Source organism: Abrus precatorius, unplaced genomic scaffold, assembly GCF_003935025.1.
Source record: "Abrus precatorius isolate BTA unplaced genomic scaffold, Abrus_2018 Scaffold8, whole genome shotgun sequence".
Taxonomy (NCBI): Eukaryota; Viridiplantae; Streptophyta; class Magnoliopsida; order Fabales; family Fabaceae; genus Abrus; species Abrus precatorius.
Window position 1 is genome coordinate 28,680,471 of NW_020874428.1, and position 24,410 is coordinate 28,704,880.

The following is a 24,410-nucleotide window of genomic DNA, read 5'->3' on the forward strand; positions in this document are numbered from 1 at the left end:
GACCACAGAGATTGCACAGAATCATCCAAGACAGAACAACCTTGAACTCTTTCATCTGAAAAAATGAGGACTTGGAACTGTGCTGACAGCAGAAATGTTGCAATTGTGTTGATGGTTGTACTTGTAGCATTCTCCATTGTCATATTCCCTTACTATATGACTCCAAATCCTCCAATTCTTTTACTCCTGTGGTTTTGCTCTATCCCTCTTTTTATTATCCTTTATTCGCTTTACCTTGCATTTTTTGTTTGGTGAAATCGCGGAACAGGAAGACACTCATCATGAGCCTCTGCAACAACTAGCTCCTGATTTTCTAATAAATAAAATCTGAATAATGTATTTGGCTAATAATATAGTCAATATTTTAGTTCTTTCTTTGTTCCGCGCCATCAAAATCACTGTTAAAGAAAATATAATGTAGTCTCGTGACTTTTAAGTCCCCTAAGAAATGGTGGAATCTTTTATGGAGATGACTCTCTATTTAAATCCAAATTTTTAGTTGATCTTATGTTTTAGGGTTATTTCATTCATTTTCTTTGAGATTTACTGTATATATGAGTTTACACAAAGTTAAATAAAGTGAAGTAACTCAAATATCAAAATAAGTATTTTTGTTAACTTCAATTCTCGTTGAGTTTAAGTATTTACAAAAAAAAAATTATAAAAAAAATATATAATTTTTTATTAAAATTATAAAAATATAATAAATATTTTTAATTAAAATTTACTATTATTAACTATTTATTTTTAATTTTAAGCACAAAATTTTAAAAAAATTAATCACATTTTGTTATATTGACCCAATCAAAATTAAGATAAATTTATAAGAGATTTATTATTATTTAATGAAAAATATTTAGTAGAGAGTAACGGTTTAAAACCAAATACTTTGAGAACCGAAAAAAATATGTTTGACCGCTAGAATAATAAACTTATTTCTAAATAATATAAATTTTAATAATTTAATTAAAAAATTTACAAATACAAAAAATTGTTGGAATATGTGTAAATAATTAATGAATCTACCATAATTTTAAACTCATCATAAATATGACTTTGAAATATCATTCAATTGAAATTTTATTTTAGCTTATCAATTCAATTTTTAATTGTAATAAATATAAATATGTTAAATATTTAAAAATAAAATTTTAATTTTTATAATATTTTTATCTTCTCCAAACATAATGGCATCTAATAAAAAAATGGTCTAAAAAATATTTATTTTATTTTATACTTAATATATATTAAAATAATAAAATAATTGCATTATATTATCTTATTTTATCTATTTATATCTCAAACTCTTGTAAAAGCAAAATTTATATGATAATTTTGTGGTATTTTCTTAAATGATAAAAATAGAATAAGATAGGACAAAAGATATTACTTTATTTTATTTTTTATCTTTATACTAAATGAGTTCATAAGAAAGTAGTTATAAAAATATTTTTTTTAATAAAGTAACAATTTATTATTTATTTAATTTAAATATATTATCAGTGTAATACTTTTTTTTAATTATTTATTGCTATAGTAGTAAAAGTTATAAATTTTTTAATAATTAATATAAAATATTATTTATAATATACTCTAATTGATTCATATCATAAAATTTTTTACTTTAAAAGTCGCTAACATTAAATTCACTTATAATTACATATCAAAATAAAATTTTTACATTGTTAAGATATTTTAACTATTTTTTAATTTAATCTTAAAATTTAGTAAAATAAAAAGTTAATTTTAATTGTTTCAATTCTTTTTTTATATCTCATTTACATATAATTTTTATTTTTCATATCACATTTTGCTTTCACATATGCTTCTCCTATATCTTATTTGCATTAATTTGTTCTTTTTTATTACCTTCTTAAATAACTTTTTACACAGTTTTCTTTTTTTTATTATTATCTATTCTTAAATCCATTATTCAGAAAGAAAAAACAGTGTAAATGTGTAATTGAGACAAATTAAAATTCTATTATATTTTGGCATAAATTGGATAGTTAAGTCAAGTAAAGTTTTTTACTTTCGCTTAAACAAAAAAATTTTGCTAAAAATGAAGTATAAAATATATTTACTGGACAATAACAAGAAATAATTCTGATCCAACTAGGACTAGAAATTAGTAACAAACAAATTTATCTTGATGTTTACCCCACCCATTTATTCTCCTCTGTCCTCTTGGTGAATTAAGTGGTGCGTTTTAGTTTCATCTTAATCACATCTCATTACTTAAAAATTCAACATCAGATTCATAATTTGGTTAGGTTCAACTATCAATAATAATGTGACATTGTTTATAGGGATGTAAATAGGTTAAATTAAGCTTTCTATAAATAAATATAATCAGTCTATTAATTTTGAAGTCTAAGCCTAACTATTACTTTTCATAAATTTTTTTATTAAACTTTACATGACTTATTTAAAAATTTGATTTGGTCTATTAACTTTTTAATAACCTATTTCGTATCAAAACATTTAATAGGTTATTAAACTTTTTTATAAATAGATTATTAAACTATCTAAATAAGTATATTTTTTAAAAGTTACAAAACTTATATCTAAATAAACTATTAAAAAATAATATAATATAAATAAGTGCACAAGATTGTAAAAAGATATATTTTTTAATGGCCTACTTCATATCGAAACATTCAATAGGTCATTAAATTTTTTTATAAATAGACTATTAAGTTATCTAAATAGGTATATTTTTTAAAAATTACAAAGCTTATATCTAAATAAACTATTAAAAAATAACATAATATAAACAAGTATACAAAATTGTAAGAATATATATATGAAATGAGATGAATTAATGATAGAAGAAATCGAAACAAAGTAATGTAAATTAGTATTATGTGTATAAAATATACAAAAAATTCTCACAAATGAGACTGTTTTTTGAAGAGTATGTAGTAGAGACATTTTTCAACTCTAACAAAAAAAAAAGGATTAAAATTTTTAATTTAAGATTTTATTATTTTAAATTTTAATTAATTTAATATATTATTATATTATAATTTTTATATAAATTTATTTAATATATTATTATAAATTTTAAATAAATTATTCTAATAAACTTAATAAACTTTTAAAAAATTTAAATTAAATTTATTAATTAAAAAAGTTAGGCTTAACTAGAATTTAAATAGAGTCGCGTCATGATCTATTTCCATCCATAATTGTTGGACATCGTTGTCGACAGGAAGTAAAGAAAATAATAACAATAATAATAAAATTTACAAATAATATATAGTGGGATTCGATTCAGACGCATTATAAGATGGTATTGGTGACTTCCGTGGCAAATCAAGGGAAGGTTAGGCATCGTTTCTCAACTCCAATACCATTCAAAAGGTACTGAATCACTTGATGGTTGATGTTCCATCAACACCCTGTCATGTCAGTGACAACAACAAATGGATATTCTGTGTTTTTCCTTTTATTTTTTTAAGTCTTTTCTTAGATTTAGTTTAACCGAGTGATTCATGCTTCTATGTGAATGCTGATAGTACTAGTACTACTCAAATTTCTTTTCTCTCTCTTTTCCAATCAATCAGCAAAAATGGGCTGTGCTTGTAAAGTGGTGTTTCCCTAGGGAATGGATGCCTAATATTTCTGTTCAGCTTTGTCTTGCATTACTGAACATGAACTAGTGTTTTGTTTTGTATAGAGTCTAATGGACTATTGTTAATTTTGCTCATACTTCCTTGGCAGTTAAGATTAGAGTGACAACCCTTGTTCCTATTCCATCCATGTCAGCCTCAACAAATTCATCCCTTACTGAAGAACATCGAGTGCAACAGATTGAACTACTAACGTCCACTAACGATGAGCATGGCGGTGTTATTGTCGAAATGGATGAGCCTATGGATTCTGCAACCTTTGTTTCCCTTCTTAGAGCTTCAATTTCGCATTGGAAACAGCTGGTACTCTCTCATATTGGTTGTTTATCGTAGTTCATTTCATACCCTTTGATTTTGTTCATTTGAAGGACGCATACTGGTACGTTGTAGACCAGGCACAAGGCTTTTTCCATTTTAAATCATGCATGTATAGATAGGTATTATATGTGCTCCAAATAATGGCTGCAAAAGGTAACAGAACAAGCACAAAAATTGGGTTTCTAGGTGATTGTACTGTATAAATACTGGTTATAATATCTTTCGTTTGCTCATCTTGTGTTGTAGTCAATCTTGTCTCCCTTAATTTATCACTTTGATGGATAACTCTGGTGAAACTTTGGATTTGACTTATGGTAATTGGCATATCCATGTTAAGTTTATTCAATTAGTTAGTTATGGTTTTTGCTGCATGTTATGGCTGTTGGAGACAGAATCAGGAAACTAATCTGATTTGGGCCACTTTCATGTCAGTCTTAATGGCTATCCTTTTTTTCCCACCTTTTCATGGTAACACTGTTCCTTCGTCAATTGTGTATACGCACATAAAAGTAGTATTTAATGACATAGGTTTCTTCTTTGCCATTAACCTGCCATTTATTGTACACACCTTTCTTTTATGTGTTCATTTTGTTTTGCTAAAGATTTGAATTTGTCCCACATTATTTTTGTCGACTAGTTTTGATTTCAAATTTACACCAAGCTTTCTGATTTAACTCTATCTGTAGACAACCAAGTTTCCTTACTTTGTAATTTCCTAAAACCGATTGTGTGATCTACCGGAAAAATTTCATTTTAATTTTACACCAAGCTTCCTCATTTAGCTCTATCTACGAGCAACCAACTTTTGTAAGTTCTAAAACTAATTGTATTTGAGATGGACTTCAATTATTCAAAATAATAAAATATAGTCACAATAGGGATAGTTCACAGTATGGAAGCTATTGATGATTTATTCTTCTGGCATGTTGCTTATCTTCACTACCTTTGTTTATTTGAGTTATTGAATCAACATTTTCTTGTAGGGCAAGAAGGGCGTTTGGATAAAATTGCCTATTCATCTAGTCAGTCTCGTTGAAGCTCTAGTTAAGGTGGCTTTATTTCTAACTGTATTGATTATAACCTCTTCAGAAGTTCGGTTAATGATTGATGAAAAAATGAATTTAGTGTGTATCGTTGTGCGCTAACTTTTTGTATTGATCAATATTTCTGTGGCACACTTCTGTGCAGGAAGGATTTTGGTATCACCATGCAGAACCAAAATATTTGATGCTTGTATATTGGATTCCAGACACCACAAATACTATTCCAGCAAATGCCACGCACCGAGTGGGTGTTGGTGCTCTTATCGTGAATGAAAAACGAGAGGTATTTCCCTAATCACAATGTAGTACAATCACATGATTAGGCTTCCAAGTCAACTGGAAGCACTCCCGTGTTGTTAGAGAGGTGTTACCAATATCTTTATATTTACCATTCCTTTATCATGATAAAGTGATAATGTTTTAAACTTTTGGATGGAATAGAAGATGGAATAGAAGTGACATATTTCACACTTAATTCCGGAGAAGAATTCTGTATGTCCATCACTCAAAAGAGTGAAAAGGAAGAGCACCTAGCGTTTCATTTGTTCATAGAAATAACATTGATGAATGGACTCAATCTTCACAGTTTTCTCTATTTCTATGCTCCTTGTATTGTATGAGAGTGGCTGTAGATCCATCTGTAGCCCTGTGTGAATCATTATCATTATTTTAGTGGAAGATGAGTAATGTGTCTCATTATTGCAAATAATTCTTCAGATTTCAAGTCTATTGACATTTGGTGTTAATGTCTCATTTCCTAGTTATTAAATGATCTTAGGTCCTGGTGGTTCAAGAAAAGAGTGGACATTTCCAAGGATCTGGAGCCTGGAAATTCCCTACTGGAGTTGTTGATCAGGTAATGGTGCTGAATATCTTTTGCACTATAGTTTAAGAAGTTATTTTGTGTGCATATAATCTACTCATTCAACCTATACAGGGAGAAGATATTTGTGTAGCTGCAGTGAGAGAGGTCAAAGAAGAAACAGGTGTAAGTAATCATTCTGTGGTGTGGGATAATCATGAAATTGGATATTTGATCAACCGTATAGGGAGTTTACCATTGTGATTCCAAGCCTAATCGTTTTGCTATCTAACAATTTTCAGGTTGACTCAGAATTTGTGGAAGTATTAGCATTCAGGTAGCATGTTTACATATAAATGTTTTATTGTGTATATGAAAAGAATGTTCCTATGGTTGAATATGGAGACTTTAAATTAGGATTACAAGGTTCAAAACTCATTTACATTGGGGGGAAGGAGTAGGAAACAGGGACTAATGAAAGGAAAATGGCACATCAACATCCTATTGTCCTAAATCCTTCAAGGCAAGAGAGAATCCTTGACCATTTAGACATAGACTTGGGCTCCATTCTTGCTCTTACTAGGTCATGTGAAAGTATTAAACTTGCTAATGTTGCAATATGCATTCATAGTGATATCATGGTGTATGGGCGAAAATATGTGTTGATATATTGCCCATTTTATTGTTAGTTGTTGGAAAAAGTTAGGAACTTATTTTTATTTATTTATTATTTACTATACAATTTAGATAACTTGGAGTTCCTTTCTTCTTTCATCTGAATATCTGATCAACAGACAAAGTCACATGTCATTCTTTGAGAAGTCAGATCTATTCTTTGTGTGCTTGATGCGCCCTCTTTCTTCTGACATACAAATACAGGAACTAGAGATAGAGGCTGCACAGGTACGTAGAATTTTATTGAAACTGACAGTAATTATTGTGTGTTTTCGTTTGTCGTTTAAATATTCAATGCTTATGGATCATTAAAATACCATAATTTTTCTTATGCCTTTCATTACTGCACAATTGGAGCTTTCTTTTTCTGAAATTGTCTTACTTTAATTGATCCGAGTTTGCTATTAAATTGTATTTCTTACGAAAAGACCCTGAGGAAATGCAAATTCATTACAACCAAAGGCACATGTTAATTCTTGATATTATTCTCTGCTGCAGTGGATGCCATTTGATGAATATGCAGCCCAGCCATTTATGGAGAAGTATGAGCTTTTGAAGTGCGTCAATGATATCTACTTGGCAAAGATTGATGGACGATATTCTGGATTTACTCCTGTATCAACAACATCAAAATTCTCTGAGAGAAAGAACTATCTTTACTTGAATGCTGAGAGCCTGAAGAGGCGTAAGTCTTTATAAAGCATAAATAAAGATTTACACAATTAGAAAGGATTCGATTTTAGCAACATAGTGTTATTTAATTCATTATGTAAACAATGCAGATCTCTACATTAGGTAAGTTGACGTAATTTACAATAGTTAAAGCAGTATTTTCATTGAATTTCACGAATTTGACAGGCAACATGAATGCTCGCATAAGAATATTTCTAGTTAGCAAAATATGGGACAATAATATCGGTTGACCTTATGAGCACTACAAATTGGCATAAAAATTTATATCCCTTGTGGCCACTCGTGGAAGTTATTCTTAGACAGTGAAACCAAATGCATAATGTTGATGTACCCTTCCATCTGCTTTGGCAAAGCAGAAAGAAAACACTAGCCAAAAAATATTGGACTATACTGAGGAATCTGATGACGATGAAGGAAAAATTCTCCTCTCCTTCACTTTCATTCTAGCAATGGTCAAAGCTAATCTTTCATTGCTTCGACAAAATTCTACAAATCAATAACCTGCTGAGATGGTGCTGCATGCTCCATCCAAGCTAACCTGAATTTCTGTGTAGAAGCTACGAATTTTTCAAAGTTTTAAGATGTATTTATATTAATTTATTTCTGAAAAAAGGTTCTTGCTAAAGTTTTATTAATAATTTCATCCAACCTTGCACTTTAGCCATGCACAGAAGAAGAAAAAATTAAACTAAGCCACAACGAGAAGAAGGTTTCTAACGTTTTGCTTTATTTTTATCATATTTATTATCGATTCAATCAATAATTTAGCCTGTATGACCCTTGCCCAAAACCCTCTGGAGCCATTCATTCCCTCAACGAAGGACGAGTCACTGATGTGATCTGCAAGACAAGATGGTTCATATTCGAAGTTCAAACTAGAATTTTAATTCATAACGTCGCTGTCTATTCTTCTCTCTCCTCTGTATATCTATACACCTGCACATATACAGATGAAGAATATGCACATACGTGGAAGCAACAGAACATAGTTTAATAATTCAGTTGTCACAAGCAAATACTAAACTCCAGATAACACGAAACTACTTATCCCGTCTCTTCTTTCTGTCTGTAGTTTGGCAACAAAGCATCATCCTATCCAATTTAAGTGACTCTAGATGGTACACGTATGTAACATTAATATGTAAAATATTTATAATAGCGTGCAATATGAGCTTATCAAATCCAATTTGCTTTTTTCAATAACTTTTGATAACAATAAACTGTTCAGCTTAAGTTATTGACTTATTGTTAATTATTCTAAAGTTTGCCAAGACATCTTGCGAAATGCTTCAACGGCGGGCCATATATATAAATCATAAAGTTATATTGTCCATATCATATTTTTCTATAACATTATTTTTAAAATGTTTGTATGAATATGTTCTATAACTAGCATTTCTTGTAAATTATTAAGAATGATTGAGTCATAGCCAAAGTCTTCCAACGTTTTTTGACTACCTAGCCAAAGTTGTGACTTCCTTATGGCAAAACGGATTATAAAAAGTGTTAAAATAATAGCATTATTTGTGATAATGAAAATTGATTCAAATGGTGGGATCGAACAATAATATGACGACGAAGTCTTAAATCATTAGTTCGAATGCTGCAACCCGACGACAACTGAAGTGGGCGATCTTTATCTATCTAAATAGTTTTGTCCAAAGAATTGCTGTTTGTGCAAACTTCAATTCCAATTTTATTTTTCAGTAAACAATCAAATTATTAAAGACATAACGTCAATTATATTAAATCTATAAATGACAAATTACACTTAAGGTACCTGAATGTACATTCTTTTTGTCAAATTAGTCTTCACATCACAAATTTTACGAATTAATTTGATCGATAAAAAACTTGTCAAGGAATAACTTGACAACTAAATGCATATTCAGAAATTACAAATGTAATTTTCATAATTTGTGAATTGATATAACTTGAATTGTACATTTCAGGGATTAATTTAATTATTTAATCTTTCTTCTTTATTTTGGTTGATTTTTTTGTTCCTTTGCATCTCGAACCAAACAATTATGATAGGTCCGTAATTTCTATTTAATTAATTTGTTAAATCAGCTGAAAAAGATAGCTCATCCATAAATTAATCTCCTCCACTGCTGATCAGTTATCTTCATCTTGGAGCCGAGGTTGATATGGAGAGAGAGCGTTTCAAGTGCTCTTCAATCTCTCCGTTTATTAAGAACGATGAACTTCATGGATTGGCATATCTTGTTGTTTGTTATTATTAATAAGCACTTCTATCGGTATTATTGCAAAGACTAAAAACCCTTCAGACATTGATACGACTAAAAGCCCTCCCAATAATTACCTTAATTAATCTTAAGGAAAACTTTGATCCCCTCACTCCAAATTTAGTCTACCTCCATATTGATAAAGATTGACATGCATAAAAATAGTAGGATACCATGTCTATTTGTTAAAGAATATAAAAGTTTCTTTCTTTTTTGGCGTGGGTGGGGGGAGGATAAACTTTAATGCAAAATTTTTGCATCTTTTAAGGTTGTAATTGTTTGAAGACCATTTTTTCCCCTTGTGCGAACAAAAGCTCCACAACTACGATATCTTGGGAATAAGAGTGCCCATAAAACCAATGCCCAACACCCTCTAGCTGCATGCAATTGCTTTTTCGAAGCAAAAGCTCACCACAGTAAACGAAGACAAGCAAAATTTATTTGGGTTATCTTATGGTCTATATATATATATGCAACAATTACCAGTTACAACGAAGACAAGCTAGCTTCAAACTAACTAAATAAGATGAAAAATTGTAATAACAACAAAAAATAGAAACAACAAAACAACTGGTGTATTATAAAATCAACTATATATGCATATATGACCCATGAAAACCATTCATGATGCCTTCAGGACATTACCAAATCCATACACTTGTCCTTTTATGTGATGATCATCATAGAAGATGGGTAGCAGCATGAGCACAGTGCTGCCTCCCAATGATGGTAGTATTTTCCCTGTACTTGTGAAGGTAAGCCTCGAGGGTCTCCGCGTACCCTTCGAAGCCCAGTGAGGTGATGGCCCAAAGAAGATCATCACCGTTGATTGTCTTCCTCTTCTCTTTCTGACACTTATCAGACGCCTCTCCTGTTATGATACTGATGAACTCTGATACACACTCTTGCATCGTCTCTTTTGCTTCCTTTGAAATCTTGGCGTTCGCTGGTAACACCTTCTTCATGATCCTGCTCACGTTCGCTATGGGAAGGAGCCTCTCTTGTTCTCTGCACTCTGTGAGTGAGAACCTTCGTTTACCTCCTGACTCGTTGTCATATTCACCCATAATGTCCTCACTATGCACCCCAACAAACACTAACTTATTATATATATATTTTCATATATAGACATCATGCGTGTATTTATATCTTTGCTACGTACTATCAAATATTGACTCTAGTTAACTAACTAGTAACTAGGGACCAGAAAAGTGGTAGGGTATTTGTATAATCGTAGTATGTGTAATAGAATGATTAATATTAGGTGGTGAGTTTCAAAAAGTTTACTTTTTTTAGAGGCAATTAAGTTTATTAGGGAGTGACATTAATTAATGATGAAGTTAAAGGGAGAAAAATTAATAAGGTTGGTTGGTGCGGACTTATATACAATACTATATCACTATATATGTTGGATAAGAGTATTGGGTTAAATAAGAAGGCATGCTTCTTGGGGTTTCATTTTTGTTGTGACCTATACTCTGCTTGCGTGACATGTGAAAGGTTTAAGTTCTTGACCCATAAGCCTAAGATAATATTTAGTACACATAACGTTATCGAAAATAATAGTTGTGTGCTCAACAAAAAAAAAAAAGGTTTTGTTTTTCATACTATATATATATAATCTTCATTATTTGAGCTAAATAACATCTAACTAATTGAATTTGAGATTATAGCTTTCATGTGGGTATAACCACAATGCCTAATTAAGGTCTTCAAAATGATGCCATTAAAAATAAAATGATTTGACGATATTTGCTTGGGGTTGGGGTTGGGGACTGACTTTGGAATTGTTGCTACGATGAAGAGATGGTTGGGACAGGCTTGAAAAAAAGGATAAAGTAAAGAGAAATGCATATAAAAGAGAAAGAATTGAATACGTAGGCTATAAGATTAAGGGTAGGCTACCAACTTAATACCTTAACTTCCAACTTCTTTCTTCCGTTACTTGCATTCTTTTTTTCCACTGCCCACTTTGCCCTCCCCTTCCCATCTTTATACCCATTTTGCCCTTTAATTTCAAGCATTAATGAATTTCATTAGCTATTACTTTGGTGCAGAGCACCCAACATTACTCAAAATGCTATGTGTTATTTTCTCTTGTTTTTAAAATTTTAAAAAACTTTTAATTTATTGCTTTATTTATATTTACTAGCGTTTCATTTATTTCATCCTTATCTTCCTTAACTTTTTTGTAATCCAAACTTTTTAGTTTTTCTCTTATTATTAGATATTTTTTATAATTTAATATTTCTTTTTTGAAGTAAGTTAATACTCTTTATTAAATATATGCTTAGCATGCATAAATAAATAAAAAATTAAATACTATTAATAATATAATACAACCGATTAATAGTGTAAATGATTAAAAAAACTTTACTAGAATTGTCACGTGATATTTCTCTTATTTTTTTAGAATTATTTTAATATATTAATTTTATTTTTATTATTATTTTAGTTATTTCATCTATATATTTCTTATTATTAAATATTTTAATAATGTAATATAACGAATTAATAATATAAAAATAAAAATATTAAGTATATTATAAATCCATACATCGTAAGGATATAAAAATCTTGTTATAATTAATAACTAGTGTTGTTGAAAAGTTTGGGTTTTATTGATTATAAAAAAGCCTAGACTAGCACATCTGGCGGGCAAATTTGTTATTTCATCCCTGGATATAAACTTGATTAAGCAATAGGATAGATTAATTAAACACCAATGTCAAACCCATTAAGGACAAAACGGTAGTTTATGAAATTTGAGAGGGCAATGGAAGGATGGATTGGCTTATATAAATGGGAAGGAGGTAGCACCTCATTATTTGATATCTATTATATGGTGTTTCAATATATCTTACGTAAAGCCAAAGTTGATAAACAAACACAAACACAAAGAAAGTGCAAAGATGATGAGCTACTTTCGTGGCTACCACGCCCTTGTTTTTCTGCTTCTTGTCTTTGTTCTAATTGCATCTCCTGCAGAAGGAGAAGACAACCCTTTGTTGGAGTTATCAAGCAGAGATGAAGTGGTGAAAATTGCTGGCTATGGAGAGGAAAAACTATCCACAGTTCTTATTACAGGATCAGTTAATTGTGAGGCCCGAGATCAACCTCATTCATGGCCTATACAAGGTATCTCGAATTCTAGACTAATAATTTTTAATCTAAAGTTTAGTAATGCAACATATATATAACTTCAAATAATTGTATAAGGTTGCACTAGGACATAGAGAGCATATATACATTACCCAAATCTCCATATATTTATTTCATTAAGTAGCAAGCTAATTGCTACTTATGAACTTGCCTGTTGCATTGAGTAAATCAAATTAAGAAGATGCGTACAGAATTCAATTGGCTATATTATGGTTCTTCCAGCCAAAACAATAAAAAAAGTTGTTTGCTGAAAAATACATGCCAATAATGTTGCACAACTGAAGATCTGCTGCAGTTGGTGTTGCATTGTTTGGTGGGAACTAAGAACTTGCTTTCGAGTTTTGGTAAAATATCTACTTCGAAAACAATAAAATGTTTTGTTTCAAATTTACTAAATTCCATTGGATATTGTAGATCAGCTGTCTGTGATTGATTGTAACATAAATGAAACAACAAATTAAGATGGTATAGAGATAAAATGTAATGACAATGATTCCCAACCCTCCTGCCAAATGGAAAGGGAAGGGAAAATTCTTTTGCATCTCACGTTATGTAATAATAGTAATGATACAACAAGAGAAAATAAAAACTTGTGATTTGTATGGGAACTAAAATATATATGATGATTATAATTGCAATTATTTATTTTCTAATTTTATTAGAATATATATAGTGTAATGGTGCGTGCGACAGAATTTGCATTGAACTCTCGTGGTTTTGCATAAACCTTTTTTTTTTTCAATGATTTTTTATTTAGTGATCTGGAGATTTTTATTTTTATTTTGTCAACGTGGAGAATCTTTAGTCAGAAGTTAAAAGCAGAAGATTTGGATCTCTAAATAAACAAGCGAGTTCTTTTTTTAAAGACTGTCTCATATCTTAAAAAGGGCTTCCTGAGCGATATGTTAAAAACAATATACATTTAACCCAAAAATATATACACAAAACCAGTACATATTTCCAAGAAAGCCAACACACTAAAAAAAATTTCATTTTATTAAAAAATTAGGATTGTGTTAGCCTCCATCAGTATTATAACATTTGTTCAACTAAAATTAAATTTTTAATATAAATATTACTAAAAAACAATTTTATTAGTATATAATATTATATACACTATTAATATATCAAATCAAATGTTAGTATAATATATTATACCATTAGTGTAAACCCTTAAAATCTTTATTATCTATTTAATTTTCTTTAGATAAAGGCTATATTAATTAACATAATCCTGACATTTAACAAATTTTATCTTTTAATAAATGTCATTTTTTAAGGGTCACGTTGCAACATTTTATTCTTGTTAATATCATGGACGTTATCACATAGCTAATAACATATATACATTATCATGCCTAAGAAAAGGGATTTCAAAATCAAGTTATTGCAAGACGGTATGGCATTTAAGATGACACTTGACAACAATGCCAAGTGCCCTACAAGTTTTCTATACACTACGAACCACCATATGCGTGTGGTTCACTAATCCTGTACAGAATTATTTCTCTTTCTTTCGCATCATATTACACTGCCATCAGTGCCATGTAAATAGAAAATTAGATAATTCAAATCCATCTGTATTTTCAGTTCCTAAATACTTTTTTTTTGTTATCAGTATATGCGTTGAATGTTTTCATTTTCCAAAAGAAAATACGAAATTTCATTTGCCTGCAAGTTTGGTTAATTTATAATTTCATGCAGGAGCTTCGGTTGCTGTTTACTGCCACAGCTATGGCAGCAAGTGGAAGGGAAAGTCAATAGTAGCACGAGGTGTAACTGACGAATTTGGAGATTTTATGGTCGATCTCCCTTCGTACCTTCACGCTATTCCTAACTTGGAAAAAATATGTACAGTGAAAGTTCATCGGATTCCCCAGGAATCACTTTGTCGGCCAACTCATGTCAAGAAACGCAAGGGGCTTATGCTCTCTTCCTTTGGGAATGGCATCCGAACCTACAATGCCGGAGACATAAGGATCCAGCATGCAACGCATGAGCCACTGCACGCAGCACGCAGAGATGGGAGAAATGAATACAAGAAGTGATTCGAAACCAAGTACATAAAGTTGATTTGGGCATCGACAACTGTTAGTGAGAGCACCATGGCTCACTTGGATGGCGCTTTAGTCACAGTATTGGGTTGCATGGGTTTTAGACATCTCTCACAGTACATACTTCATTTTCTGTATACCCAACATTCATCAGTTTGTAAAATATACGTGGCTGAAATATTTGAGAGTTGCGTGAGATGGTTAGATATGAGTTGTGTGAGGACCACTAGTATTTGGTCATTCAAAAAAATTGATATAAGAATGATCCTAAAATGTTCAGATATCATACAAATGAATATCCTATATAGATTTTGGTATTGACCAATTGGTTACGTTCTTCAAACCGATCATTTCTACGTACAATATCCACCAGGGAGACCTAGGGAGCTTTTGTCTATTCTACCAATAATTACCTCAATGTAGCTCAACTAACATTCATATTTGCAAACAATCTGAGTTAGCAGAGACGCACATAGCTCAACCACAATAAATCTTGTATGCCACAAACTAACAATTGCATAAATTATTGAGAAGTTAGGGCTTGCCCATAATTTTCTGGTCGGTAGAGGCTATGTACTTTGCAACATCAGCACAGCAAGTAAGCTTATCTGCTTTCTCATCAGGGACTTCGATGGAAAATTCTTCTTCAAGAGCCATAATAAGCTCCACTCTGTCCAAGCTGTCCAGGCTCAAGTCTTTCTGAAAATCAGCTGTTTCAGTAACCTACAAAAAAAAAGTCAAGATTCCCATAATGTGTCCTTCGGTATAAAATATACTATAGCAATATTTAGTCTTTGGATTTGGCTATTCTAATGTGAGTTCTCAAAAGGAAAAAATCCTCATATTAGAGCAGTCAAATCCTTAGCCTTCATGTTTGAAGAGTAAAAACAACGATTTCGACAGTGCAGCAGTAAAAGTTGGCCATATAAAATTGTAAAATTGCGTTTTGACCATTACTTAAATACCTTTGCAGAGTCAATTTTATCATACTTCTTCACCAATCTAATTACTCGGTCCAGTATCAGATCAGAGCTGGCACCTGTCGAAGAGCACCAACATCTTAAATGCACAAGTGCATTATCATCCCTGGAAAAGAAGCATCTTTCAGTTGAGCTTCTCAAATTCACACGACTCAATATAGATTTCTTTATGCTTTGCATATTCGAGAAGTCTGCAAGAAAAATCCAAGCATTATTTCACAGTGGTGCCAGCCGGTTAGTTTGAAGCGATACTAGGCATGATCAAAGAGCAAAAGTGAGAATAACACAGTATCTTTCCTGTTTTCCCTCTTTCAAAACAGTGCGTAGATACTTTTAAAATAATTGAAACCAAGGAAACAGTATATGCGTATAAGCTTTGCGTAGAAAAAAAAAAAAAAACTTTAGTGCCCTTCAAAATCATTAAGTGCACATTTAACTATAAATTAATTTTAGGAAATGTTTTCTTTTCAAAAGTTTTCTTAAAAAATACCAAAAAAAAAATAGAGGTTATTTCCTTAAAATAGTTAATCCAAACACGCACTCAAAATGAAAATACAAGGGAAAATAAAAATTGTAGGAACAGAACTTTACTTTTAAAATTATACATACAAGCTATAGTCTCGGTCATGAACAGTAAAGATTCCAGCTCAAAACATGACCGGACAAAATTGAGACTAGAAAGGTCTCAAATGCCTCCACTACTTTATCTCTTGTCAAACAACTATCACTATTAATAACCTATATTGTAATTTTGTCTTCTAGTAATTTAGTCAAATCATGGAGCTTGATCCTTGGCATCAGGAATTGTGTTACATTCGATTGGGGAAAATAGGAATAGGACTCTTGCAACAAAATCCTTAATCATTACAAAGGTAACTGCAAAGCAAGCAGCGCATCAATATCTGACCAGTTTCTATATTGCTTATTCGAGTCCTGCTAAGTATACAACTCCAAACGCACCACAAATAAGTCAGACCCCTCTCTATAGTATTAGATCTGCACCGTATTTAAATATTCAAATAGTGTCAGAAAACAAGTTTCTATACAAAACCACACACAATTCAAAAGATGTAATCTCTGGTTATGGTTTTTCTGTACTGTATACCTATGAGTTGTTTATTCTGCAACTGCAACAATTTTTTTCCATTTATCTCCCAAAAGTAGAAACAAATTTCATCAATGCCTATGTCTCTAAAAAACTATAGATAAACAGCTCTTAGGTTAGGTAAATCAAAAAGCAAAAAGGCTCTGCACCACACAACCAACATGTTCCAAAGTGAATGAATTCACCGATTAAAATGAATGAATGGTAGACATTAACGTAGAATGCGATGTTAAATACTGGGAAAACCAGGAATCGAAAACTAACGTGGCAGAAGTCAGAACCAATTGGCAAGTAAAATGGTATTGGGAAAAAGCACAAGAGAGAGTGAAAGCACGAAATAGTAATAGTAGAAAACATAAAGGAGGAGGCAAAGAAAGAAATGGGCACTCACGAAGTGACCGAGATTTATTGAGATATGCCGACAAGTGGGTTTGGTCGGCTACGTGTTCGATGTTTTGCCTCACAGAGTCGAATGCTTCTTCCACGTTGCAAGTTGAAACACCCTTCTCTCTGTCCCTTAGTTCTCAAATTATCATTCTCCTTCGTCCTATGTTGAAAAGGACGGTTATGCTTATGCATATAGCCCAATATAGCACCAATCATCGTGCTAGGATCCAGTGGGCTGGGCCCATTGATCGTGGATCCAGCATGGCCCTTCTATTGGTATGTACCCATCAATCTTGTCTTGGCTAACAGGTCAAAAAGCAATTCTAGTGTTACTGAAAGACTAGATTGATTAATGAGTTTTTCAGACCTTTCTGCTCCCTAGTTTTTGTTTCTTTCTTTTTTATAGCTTAGCTTTTCCAATCCTTATTCGATGGCAATTCATCTAATATCCCTCTGTTGTCTATTTCCAAAATACGTGATTTGTGCTTAGCAACTTTATACATTTCCTTCTCAAGCAAAAAGTAAAACGTGTGGTTTTAGTCTCATAATCATTGATATCATATGCATATAAAATATCTCTAATTAATATTATTTGGTATTAGAGGATTAATTTAACTTTGTGAAGTTCGAGAATCCTTCAATACTATATAAACAAATATGAAACAGCACCGTCGTGTTATATCTAAACATTGTTTTATATTAATCTAAGACTTATTATATTTGCATCATAATTACTTTTCAGAAATTTATTTATTTATTTCTATTGATTTATTATTTATATATGTTAAAATTCTTAGAGTTAAAATAGCAATGGGTATATAAAGCAAGTACCATAGAACATGGAAGACAAATTGTAGAGGGTGTGACCTTATTGGGGGTTCCAGTTGTTTGAGTGCACAAGAGTTTCATATTGCAAGCATTGAAAGCTAAGCCCATGAATTTTCAATTTAAAAAGTTTTAATCATACATACAGACACATAAACAGTCCTTACATAAAAAAAAATTACGAAACCACCATTAGCATTCGCTGAAGTTATAAAGATGTTAGGTTAAATAAAAAAATTGATGCTTATACCTTCACTTTGCTTTTTGTTTGATCTTGGCAACAATAGGAATGATAATCAATATGTTTTATAGAACATTACAGCATTTTTCTTTGGCTGTTTTTGATGCAGCTCCATACTCTTTGTTGCCCCACTTAAAAAGTGGACTCTTTTGGGATTAGTTGTGTTAGGTTTTTGGCTAATCTTTGTTTTCTTGGAATTTTAAGCCATATTAAGTAGTAATAATAAAAATAACGTATATATGGAATGAGTTAGGTAATATGATATTCATGTTTCTCTTATATATATATATAGCCAATATCAATCGAGTCAAAGTTTAATCATTATATCAATACATAAACTGAAAATTTATATTTTATTTTATTCCTTACATAACAAAATAAGTTAACAAAAATTAATATCATTATAATTTAAATAAACAACAAGAATTATTTGGTATTTTTTTTTATATAAAGATTGAAATATAACAGTTTTTTAGTATGAGGATTAATAAAAAATGCATGTGTAAGGATAAAATTATTAATGAAAATTTTATAATTTTTGCTCAACCACAAACTATGGTTTGGCAATGGAAAACGAAACATGAACTGAATGGATCTGTGGGAAATTGTATTCGAGTGACATCGGAAATCACTTTGCAGGGAAGACGTTGAAGGTGTTGCTGATTGAGAGATAGTAGGACAGCTGTTGCAGAATGCATGCCACCTCAACAAGTTCGATGTTTGCACATGAATCCAGTCAAATAATTATCATTTTTAAAACAAATTATGCTAATTTTATTTTTATCTTAAGGATATTCTAAAATAATGATATCATTAATATTTTATTTTGTAATTTAATATCGTAAAGAAGGGAACAGGAAGCAGTTAGGTGTGCAGAAGAAAAGAGGTAGTGGTGATGGGCATTTGGGCATGCCATGCTCATCCCTCCTCCAAACTCGTCGGAGAAAAGCAATAATAATAATAATAAAGTTGCAGTTTTTCCCCTTTGATTGTGAGTTTTGTTATTGGGGATGGGGAATGTGAATGACACTCCTTCAGAAGAAGAAGGTTCAGGGACAGTGCCTCCAAATGAGGATGAAGATGGGAACGCAGCGATGCCTCATTCTCCCCCCACCAGTCCCACGGCTACGCGTTCCCCATTCATCTTCGCTCCTCAAGTAACTTCCTTTTTCAATCTCTTCCAATTTCACTCAATTCAGTTACCTACGCACACTACCTGTTTGATGCATATCCCCAACCTGAATTATCAATCTTGCTTATTTTCTTTGTGTGTGTGTTCTTTTTTTTTTTTTTTTTTTTTCTTTTATTTCCCCATCCATGCTTTCACCATTTGATTTTGGTAATTGGATCATTAAAACGACAGAGTGGATGCATGGCATGCTGACCAGCATGATCATATGCTGTGACCTGTGAGTGGGAACCAAGTTGCTTATGGAATTGCATTAAAAGAAATACCTTCACAGCTTTCTACTTTCTAGTTACTTGTTCAAATCAAGATTCAAGAATCAACTATCATGCCCCTTCCTTCCCTAGTTGATTTTGGACAGTACTGAATTGGACTTTGGACATTTGACTGTCTAATTTAGATGTGTTATTTCACAATTTGATATCCACTGTGCTAGGTTATTGATTCTGGTTTTTTAATTATGAATCATTGGACGGGTCCTTTTGGTAGCTGTTTCATATACTGCTCTTGTGCGGACTCTCTGTTTGCATCCATTGTCAATCATTCCCTTTCCTTTCTATAGGTCCCAGTGGTTCCGCTACAAAGACCTGATGAGATGCATGTTCCGAGTCATTCCTGGATGCATACTACTTCAGGGTATGAAGATATGTACACTGAACAAGGAATTCCAACAATGATTACGTGGAGTTATGGCGGAAAAGAAGTATGTGTGGAGGGATCGTGGGATAATTGGAAAATAAGGTTTGGAAACTTTAGAATCTTCTTTACTTGTCTTCAATGGCTGTTTTATCTGATTTTTAGATTCTAATATTCCTTGTTCATTAGAATGCCATTACAGAGGTCAGGGAAAGACTTCACAATAATGAAGGTACTGCCGTCTGGTGTTTACCAGTACAGATTTATTGTGGATGGACGACGGAGGTACACACCAGAATCACCTTGGGCCTTAGATGATGCTGGAAATGCTTATAACATCTTGGACTTACAGGTACTATTCTATATATATTGACATATTTAAAATGCAAAGAAAATTGATATGGGATGGTCATTATTTATATGCATACATGATGAATTCTGTTTCATGTTTGAGAAAAGAATGATGTTTTTGATATCAAACTTATGTTAAGAATAATTAATTTAGCAACATGATAAGGAGCTTGTGCCAAAAAAAAAAAAAAGAACTTTGTGTATTTAAATTCTAAGGGCAAGCCTTGTTATTTTTCAGTAACTTGGGTTTGAATGCACTTTTATCTCCTTTGGAAGTATGAAATATTTGTTCATTTTTACCTTTTTATGGTAGCTGGTGCTCTTTTTTATCATCTAAAATACCCCTATAGTTGAATTATCTCCCCTGGATGTCTTCTTATCTTTTGCCTTTTCACACTGTTTGACTGAATATCCTTTATCTTGGAAGAATTTCGATTCAGATGCATATGATTACACACTTATTTTGGGGACATACTTTTTCAATGTGTCCTGAGACATACAACCAATGCCTTGCAATAACTGTAGTCACATTAAAATTTTTCATTTGTTTTGCATTGTGAAGGGAAGTTTCAGCTGGGCTGGTGAGATGATAACTTGTGTTCTGTTATTTCTTCTGAATGCTAACACTGCTTGATGATGCTTCTCCATACTATTAGATCAAATTCTTGTTACTTTATGTCTTTTATGTGTCTGTTCTTGTGTAAATGGCACAAAGCTTTGATTTCCTTTTCTAGCAAACACAGGTAGACTACTGGAGTCATTATTGTTCAAATATTTTGGAAAGAAGTGCTAAACTGAAATTGCAAGCTTTATATTCAGTATGCTTGTTTATTTTTTCATTCATGCATAACAATCACTAGATTGACGTTGAATCCATCTCAAACTGGACTTCTTATCTTTCTTGGTTCAAGTGCTGTAGAGTGTGACTTGGTCATAGTTTTCTGGGTGATAACAAAATTCAACTTTGAAAGGGGTGGGGGTGGGGGGTAAAGGAAGATAAAAGGTAAATGCTGAACTTTTGAGTTATTCTCTAGCTAGGATAAAAGTAGAATTAGTTAATTGTCCAATAAGTATGCTTGGATCCATCGGTGTGAGTTATGGTGATGCAAACCAAAAAACAGAATATAATATATGTACTGAATGAAACAGGGAACCTTGATTGAATTGAGAAAGATAACAAAAACAAAGAAAAACAGATGGGAATGGGTACCCAATCTGCCCAGAGCCAAGCTCCTTAGAGTCACCTCACAAGAAAGGTCTCCTTTACCAAAATGATAAAAAAAAAACAGAATGATCCTCCTTTCTCTCTCCAATCTGATACTAAATAGCCGTAAAAATAAAAAAGACAAAATATCTCACTCCACACCCCAAAATTTCCCTTAACTAACAATCATGACCCAATCACCCTTCTAATGCCTTTTCCTCACGTAAACACGACCCCATCTTCCATGGTTGCCTTCATGCACTAAAGGCTCACTTGATTCACCTCCAATGGCTGTATCATATGGTAATTCAAAGGCAAAAGGCACCAGGGATTTTTAACAATTTGAAGCAACAGGGACCAAAAAACACACTCCGTTGTGAAGGAAGGCATTCATATTAGAAGAAGAAATAATCAACTATTTGACCATTTTGCATTTATTTTCCACATAAATTAACCACTCAAATAATGACATTTGTAGTAAAGACTAAAGATAGAAGATTGGGATTTTCAATTTACAAAGTCCTGTGTGTCTGTTGTAAGTGTCCCCAAGTGACAACTAGTTAGATGGGTGGTATTACTGATCCCTTCTACTTCTAGTGTCTTCTTGGTACTTTTGCTTCACTTTGTAGCTACTAGCTGTGAAAATCTCCTTTGGTTGTATAGCTAGTAGGATAAGGCTTAGTTGTTGTTGTTGTTATATATATTATTTAAATATTCTCATGGCACTCTAGTAACTTAGTAACTCAAATCATGGACAATAATTAATCCTATTGTACATCCTCTATGATTAGAATCACCTGTCCACAGTCTTTTATTGTTAGAAGACATTGACCTCTAAATTGAGAGTAATGATTTTGTTGAATATGTATGCAGGATTATGTTCCTGAAGATATTGAAAGCATTTCTAGTTTTGAGGCTCCTCAATCACCAGACTCTAGTTATAATAACTTACAACTTAGTTCTGAAGATTATGCAAAGGAGCCACCGTTAGTCCCTCCACACTTGCAAATGACACTGCTAAATGTGCGTGCAACAAATATGGAAATACAACCTCCAATGTCAAGACCTCAACATGGAGTGCTCAATCATCTTTACATGCAGAAAGGAAAGGGTAGTCCTTCAGTGGTTGCCCTCGGTACAACTCATCGGTTTCTGGCCAAATATGTCACTGTGGTGCTGTACAAGTCGTTGCAAAGGTAAACTAAAAACATAAATGACTTGGACCACAGTCTTGACGCCTTCTATTAGTTTATAAACTTTCGCGTAGTATAGTTATAAGAGAGAAATGGGAAGCTACGTAAGGATCACAACATGAAAGTCAAGAGTGTATCACATATAATGCTATTGCTTGATGGCCAATCACATGACACTTCAGTTCCAATTCTTACATATTTGGTGATACTTTCTCTAGGAATTTTGGTTGAATGATTCAAAGGATAAAAATAATTTATATAAAATGTTCTTATCACATATAGTTGGAAAAGTAATTTGTTGGTTTAGGATATCCGCCACACACATCTTCTGTTTTAGCGTCTCTCTTAGATTGCTTTTGTTTTTCCGTTCCCTAAATTTATTTATTTTCTAATTTTCTTGCGTGCCCCCTGGTGGTTGGGCTTGGTGCTCTGTTCCGTCACTTCCGTGTTTAAGCATGTATTAAGAGATACTTGCGATTCGTTTCCTTTGAATTGACCTTTGGTGGTATAAGGGAGCTATTTTATCTCGCTGGAAGAAATTTTTTTAAAAATATATTGGCTCCGTAGTTTTACATGTGCATTCATGTTCGTCTGTATTGTATTAACTGGTGTTTAATATGGATAAAACTTGATGTATAGTTAAAACTTTATATAGAGATAGATGCACGAATTGTTCCGAGATTCAAAAATCCAGTGAAGCTCAATTCTTGTGTCTCTGTACAGACCTCCTCAGGTATTAAGAATCCTCATTTGTAGTTTCCACCATGTCTACTTTCTGCAGTATTTCATGCAAGTTATTAAACTTTTTCCTTTCGACCTTTATATTTGGGTTTTGAGATATTATTAAGGACTGGCAAAGTTAATGATGGTCAACGAGATCTTGATTAGAATTAATTTAGCACTTTCAAGTCTTGCCTTTGGTGGGAGTGCTAAGGAATTTTCCACTGATAAAAAAAAAATGGAAAAACTAAGGTCTTTTCACCTGCGTATGGTGTAATTAAGCTTCATAATCCTTAGCATTGAATAATTTATTTTCTAAAATGATGCAAGTTTGGAGAAGCCAAGGATTTGCCTACTAAATAAAAAAGTTTTATAAAAAAATAAGTTGAGGTACATTGAAAATTACAGTAAACATTATCAACACATTTTAATAATAACTTAATATATTTTTTCTTCAGTGTCTATTGATTAGTAGTTGCCTTTCAAAGGTTACCTATAATATTTTTACTTTGTTAATATTTTTTTTAAACATAAATATTTTAGTAAAAACAAATTTAGAGTATAAGAAGTATTTTAATCTGTAACATTTAAAGGGTCTACTTTGTTAATATTTATGTCACGCAGTGAGAAACTTAGTCAAATAACCCCCCCTAAGTAGTATTTTTTTGTTCTAAAAGAACCCTTAGTAAGACTCCTCGATTTTGGAGTGGGGCCTGAGGGATCCCCTCTCGTAAAATCTGCGGTGTTGCACCGCCGGCACGCCATCTTATTCGAGATTCCAAGCATCCTGTGTTCCTTTTTGGCATTAGATTCCACGCCACTACTTTGCATGGCTCCCTCTCTACAAAGCCCATAAAATTGCTCTAGTTCAATATTAATTATTATTTTTAGTTAATATTGACGTTTCATTAAGTTGACTTTTAATGTCATCCTTTATCACACTAGTTACTA

General features: G+C 32.0%; 5 protein-coding genes across 10 annotated transcripts; 3 read left to right on the top strand and 2 right to left on the bottom strand.

The window, feature by feature from the left end:
• The first annotated feature begins 3,228 nt into the window (after positions 1 to 3,228).
• On the top strand, positions 3,229 to 7,414 carry LOC113874977 (nudix hydrolase 2-like). Its single transcript, XM_027513341.1, has 9 exons — positions 3,229 to 3,366; positions 3,727 to 3,938; positions 4,937 to 5,002; positions 5,142 to 5,279; positions 5,775 to 5,852; positions 5,934 to 5,984; positions 6,101 to 6,135; positions 6,593 to 6,701; positions 6,972 to 7,414. Exons 2-9 carry the CDS (start codon positions 3,765 to 3,767, stop codon positions 7,170 to 7,172), a joined length of 852 nt encoding a protein of 283 aa, XP_027369142.1. The 5' UTR covers positions 3,229 to 3,366; positions 3,727 to 3,764; the 3' UTR covers positions 7,173 to 7,414.
• A 2,681-nt stretch (positions 7,415 to 10,095) lies between these two features.
• On the bottom strand, positions 10,096 to 10,482 carry LOC113874626 (nuclear transcription factor Y subunit B-3-like). Its single transcript, XM_027512842.1, has one exon. It carries the CDS (start codon positions 10,480 to 10,482, stop codon positions 10,096 to 10,098), a length of 387 nt encoding a protein of 128 aa, XP_027368643.1.
• A 1,776-nt stretch (positions 10,483 to 12,258) lies between these two features.
• Positions 12,259 to 14,774, top strand: LOC113846869. Its single transcript, XM_027475576.1, has 2 exons — positions 12,259 to 12,553; positions 14,282 to 14,774. Exons 1-2 carry the CDS (start codon positions 12,328 to 12,330, stop codon positions 14,623 to 14,625), a joined length of 570 nt encoding a protein of 189 aa, XP_027331377.1. The 5' UTR covers positions 12,259 to 12,327; the 3' UTR covers positions 14,626 to 14,774.
• A 141-nt stretch (positions 14,775 to 14,915) lies between these two features.
• On the bottom strand, positions 14,916 to 17,285 carry LOC113846870 (acyl carrier protein 3, mitochondrial-like). 6 transcript variants are annotated; one of them, XM_027475581.1, is made up of 4 exons: positions 17,108 to 17,285; positions 16,717 to 16,810; positions 15,597 to 15,802; positions 14,925 to 15,354 (listed from the first exon to the last, which is right to left on the bottom strand). In XM_027475581.1, the coding sequence occupies exons 3-4, from the start codon at positions 15,789 to 15,791 to the stop codon at positions 15,166 to 15,168; spliced, it is 384 nt and encodes a 127-aa protein (XP_027331382.1). In that variant the 5' UTR covers positions 15,792 to 15,802; positions 16,717 to 16,810; positions 17,108 to 17,285; the 3' UTR covers positions 14,925 to 15,165. The 6 variants fall into 6 exon arrangements, with proteins under 6 accessions (XP_027331378.1, XP_027331382.1, XP_027331381.1 ...); XM_027475580.1 differs by lacking the exon at positions 17,108 to 17,285 and adding an exon at positions 16,902 to 17,001; XM_027475577.1 differs by lacking the exons at positions 16,717 to 16,810; positions 17,108 to 17,285 and adding an exon at positions 16,902 to 17,093 and having other exon boundaries at positions 14,916 to 15,354.
• Positions 17,286 to 19,012: 1,727 nt separating this feature from the next.
• Positions 19,013 to 23,090, top strand: LOC113847235 (SNF1-related protein kinase regulatory subunit beta-2-like). The gene is made up of 4 exons (XM_027476211.1): positions 19,013 to 19,326; positions 19,918 to 20,096; positions 20,181 to 20,343; positions 22,420 to 23,090. Exons 1-4 carry the CDS (start codon positions 19,180 to 19,182, stop codon positions 22,744 to 22,746), a joined length of 816 nt encoding a protein of 271 aa, XP_027332012.1. The 5' UTR covers positions 19,013 to 19,179; the 3' UTR covers positions 22,747 to 23,090.
• Positions 23,091 to 24,410: the final 1,320 nt, after the last annotated feature.

Coding starts and splice junctions, on each gene's coding strand:
- LOC113874977 (XM_027513341.1), top strand. CDS start 3,765: ATGTCAGCCTCAACAAATTCATCCCTTACTGAAGAACATCGAGTGCAA. Junction 5,853..5,933: donor CTACTGGAGTTGTTGATCAG/GTAATGGTGCTG, acceptor CAACCTATACAG/GGAGAAGATATTTGTGTAGC. Junction 5,985..6,100: donor AGGTCAAAGAAGAAACAGGT/GTAAGTAATCAT, acceptor AACAATTTTCAG/GTTGACTCAGAATTTGTGGA.
- LOC113874626 (XM_027512842.1), bottom strand. CDS start 10,482: ATGGGTGAATATGACAACGAGTCAGGAGGTAAACGAAGGTTCTCACTC.
- LOC113846869 (XM_027475576.1), top strand. CDS start 12,328: ATGATGAGCTACTTTCGTGGCTACCACGCCCTTGTTTTTCTGCTTCTT. Junction 12,554..14,281: donor TCATTCATGGCCTATACAAG/GTATCTCGAATT, acceptor AATTTCATGCAG/GAGCTTCGGTTGCTGTTTAC.
- LOC113846870 (XM_027475577.1), bottom strand. CDS start 17,073: ATGTTTTCTACTATTACTATTTCGTGCTTTCACTCTCTCTTGTGCTTT. Junction 15,803..16,901: donor CCATTCATTCATTTTAATCG/GTGAATTCATTC, acceptor TTTTTCTTGCAG/ACTTCTCGAATATGCAAAGC. Junction 15,355..15,596: donor ATAAAATTGACTCTGCAAAG/GTATTTAAGTAA, acceptor TTTTTTTTGTAG/GTTACTGAAACAGCTGATTT.
- LOC113847235 (XM_027476211.1), top strand. CDS start 19,180: ATGGGGAATGTGAATGACACTCCTTCAGAAGAAGAAGGTTCAGGGACA. Junction 19,327..19,917: donor CATTCATCTTCGCTCCTCAA/GTAACTTCCTTT, acceptor TCCTTTCTATAG/GTCCCAGTGGTTCCGCTACA. Junction 20,344..22,419: donor ATAACATCTTGGACTTACAG/GTACTATTCTAT, acceptor ATATGTATGCAG/GATTATGTTCCTGAAGATAT.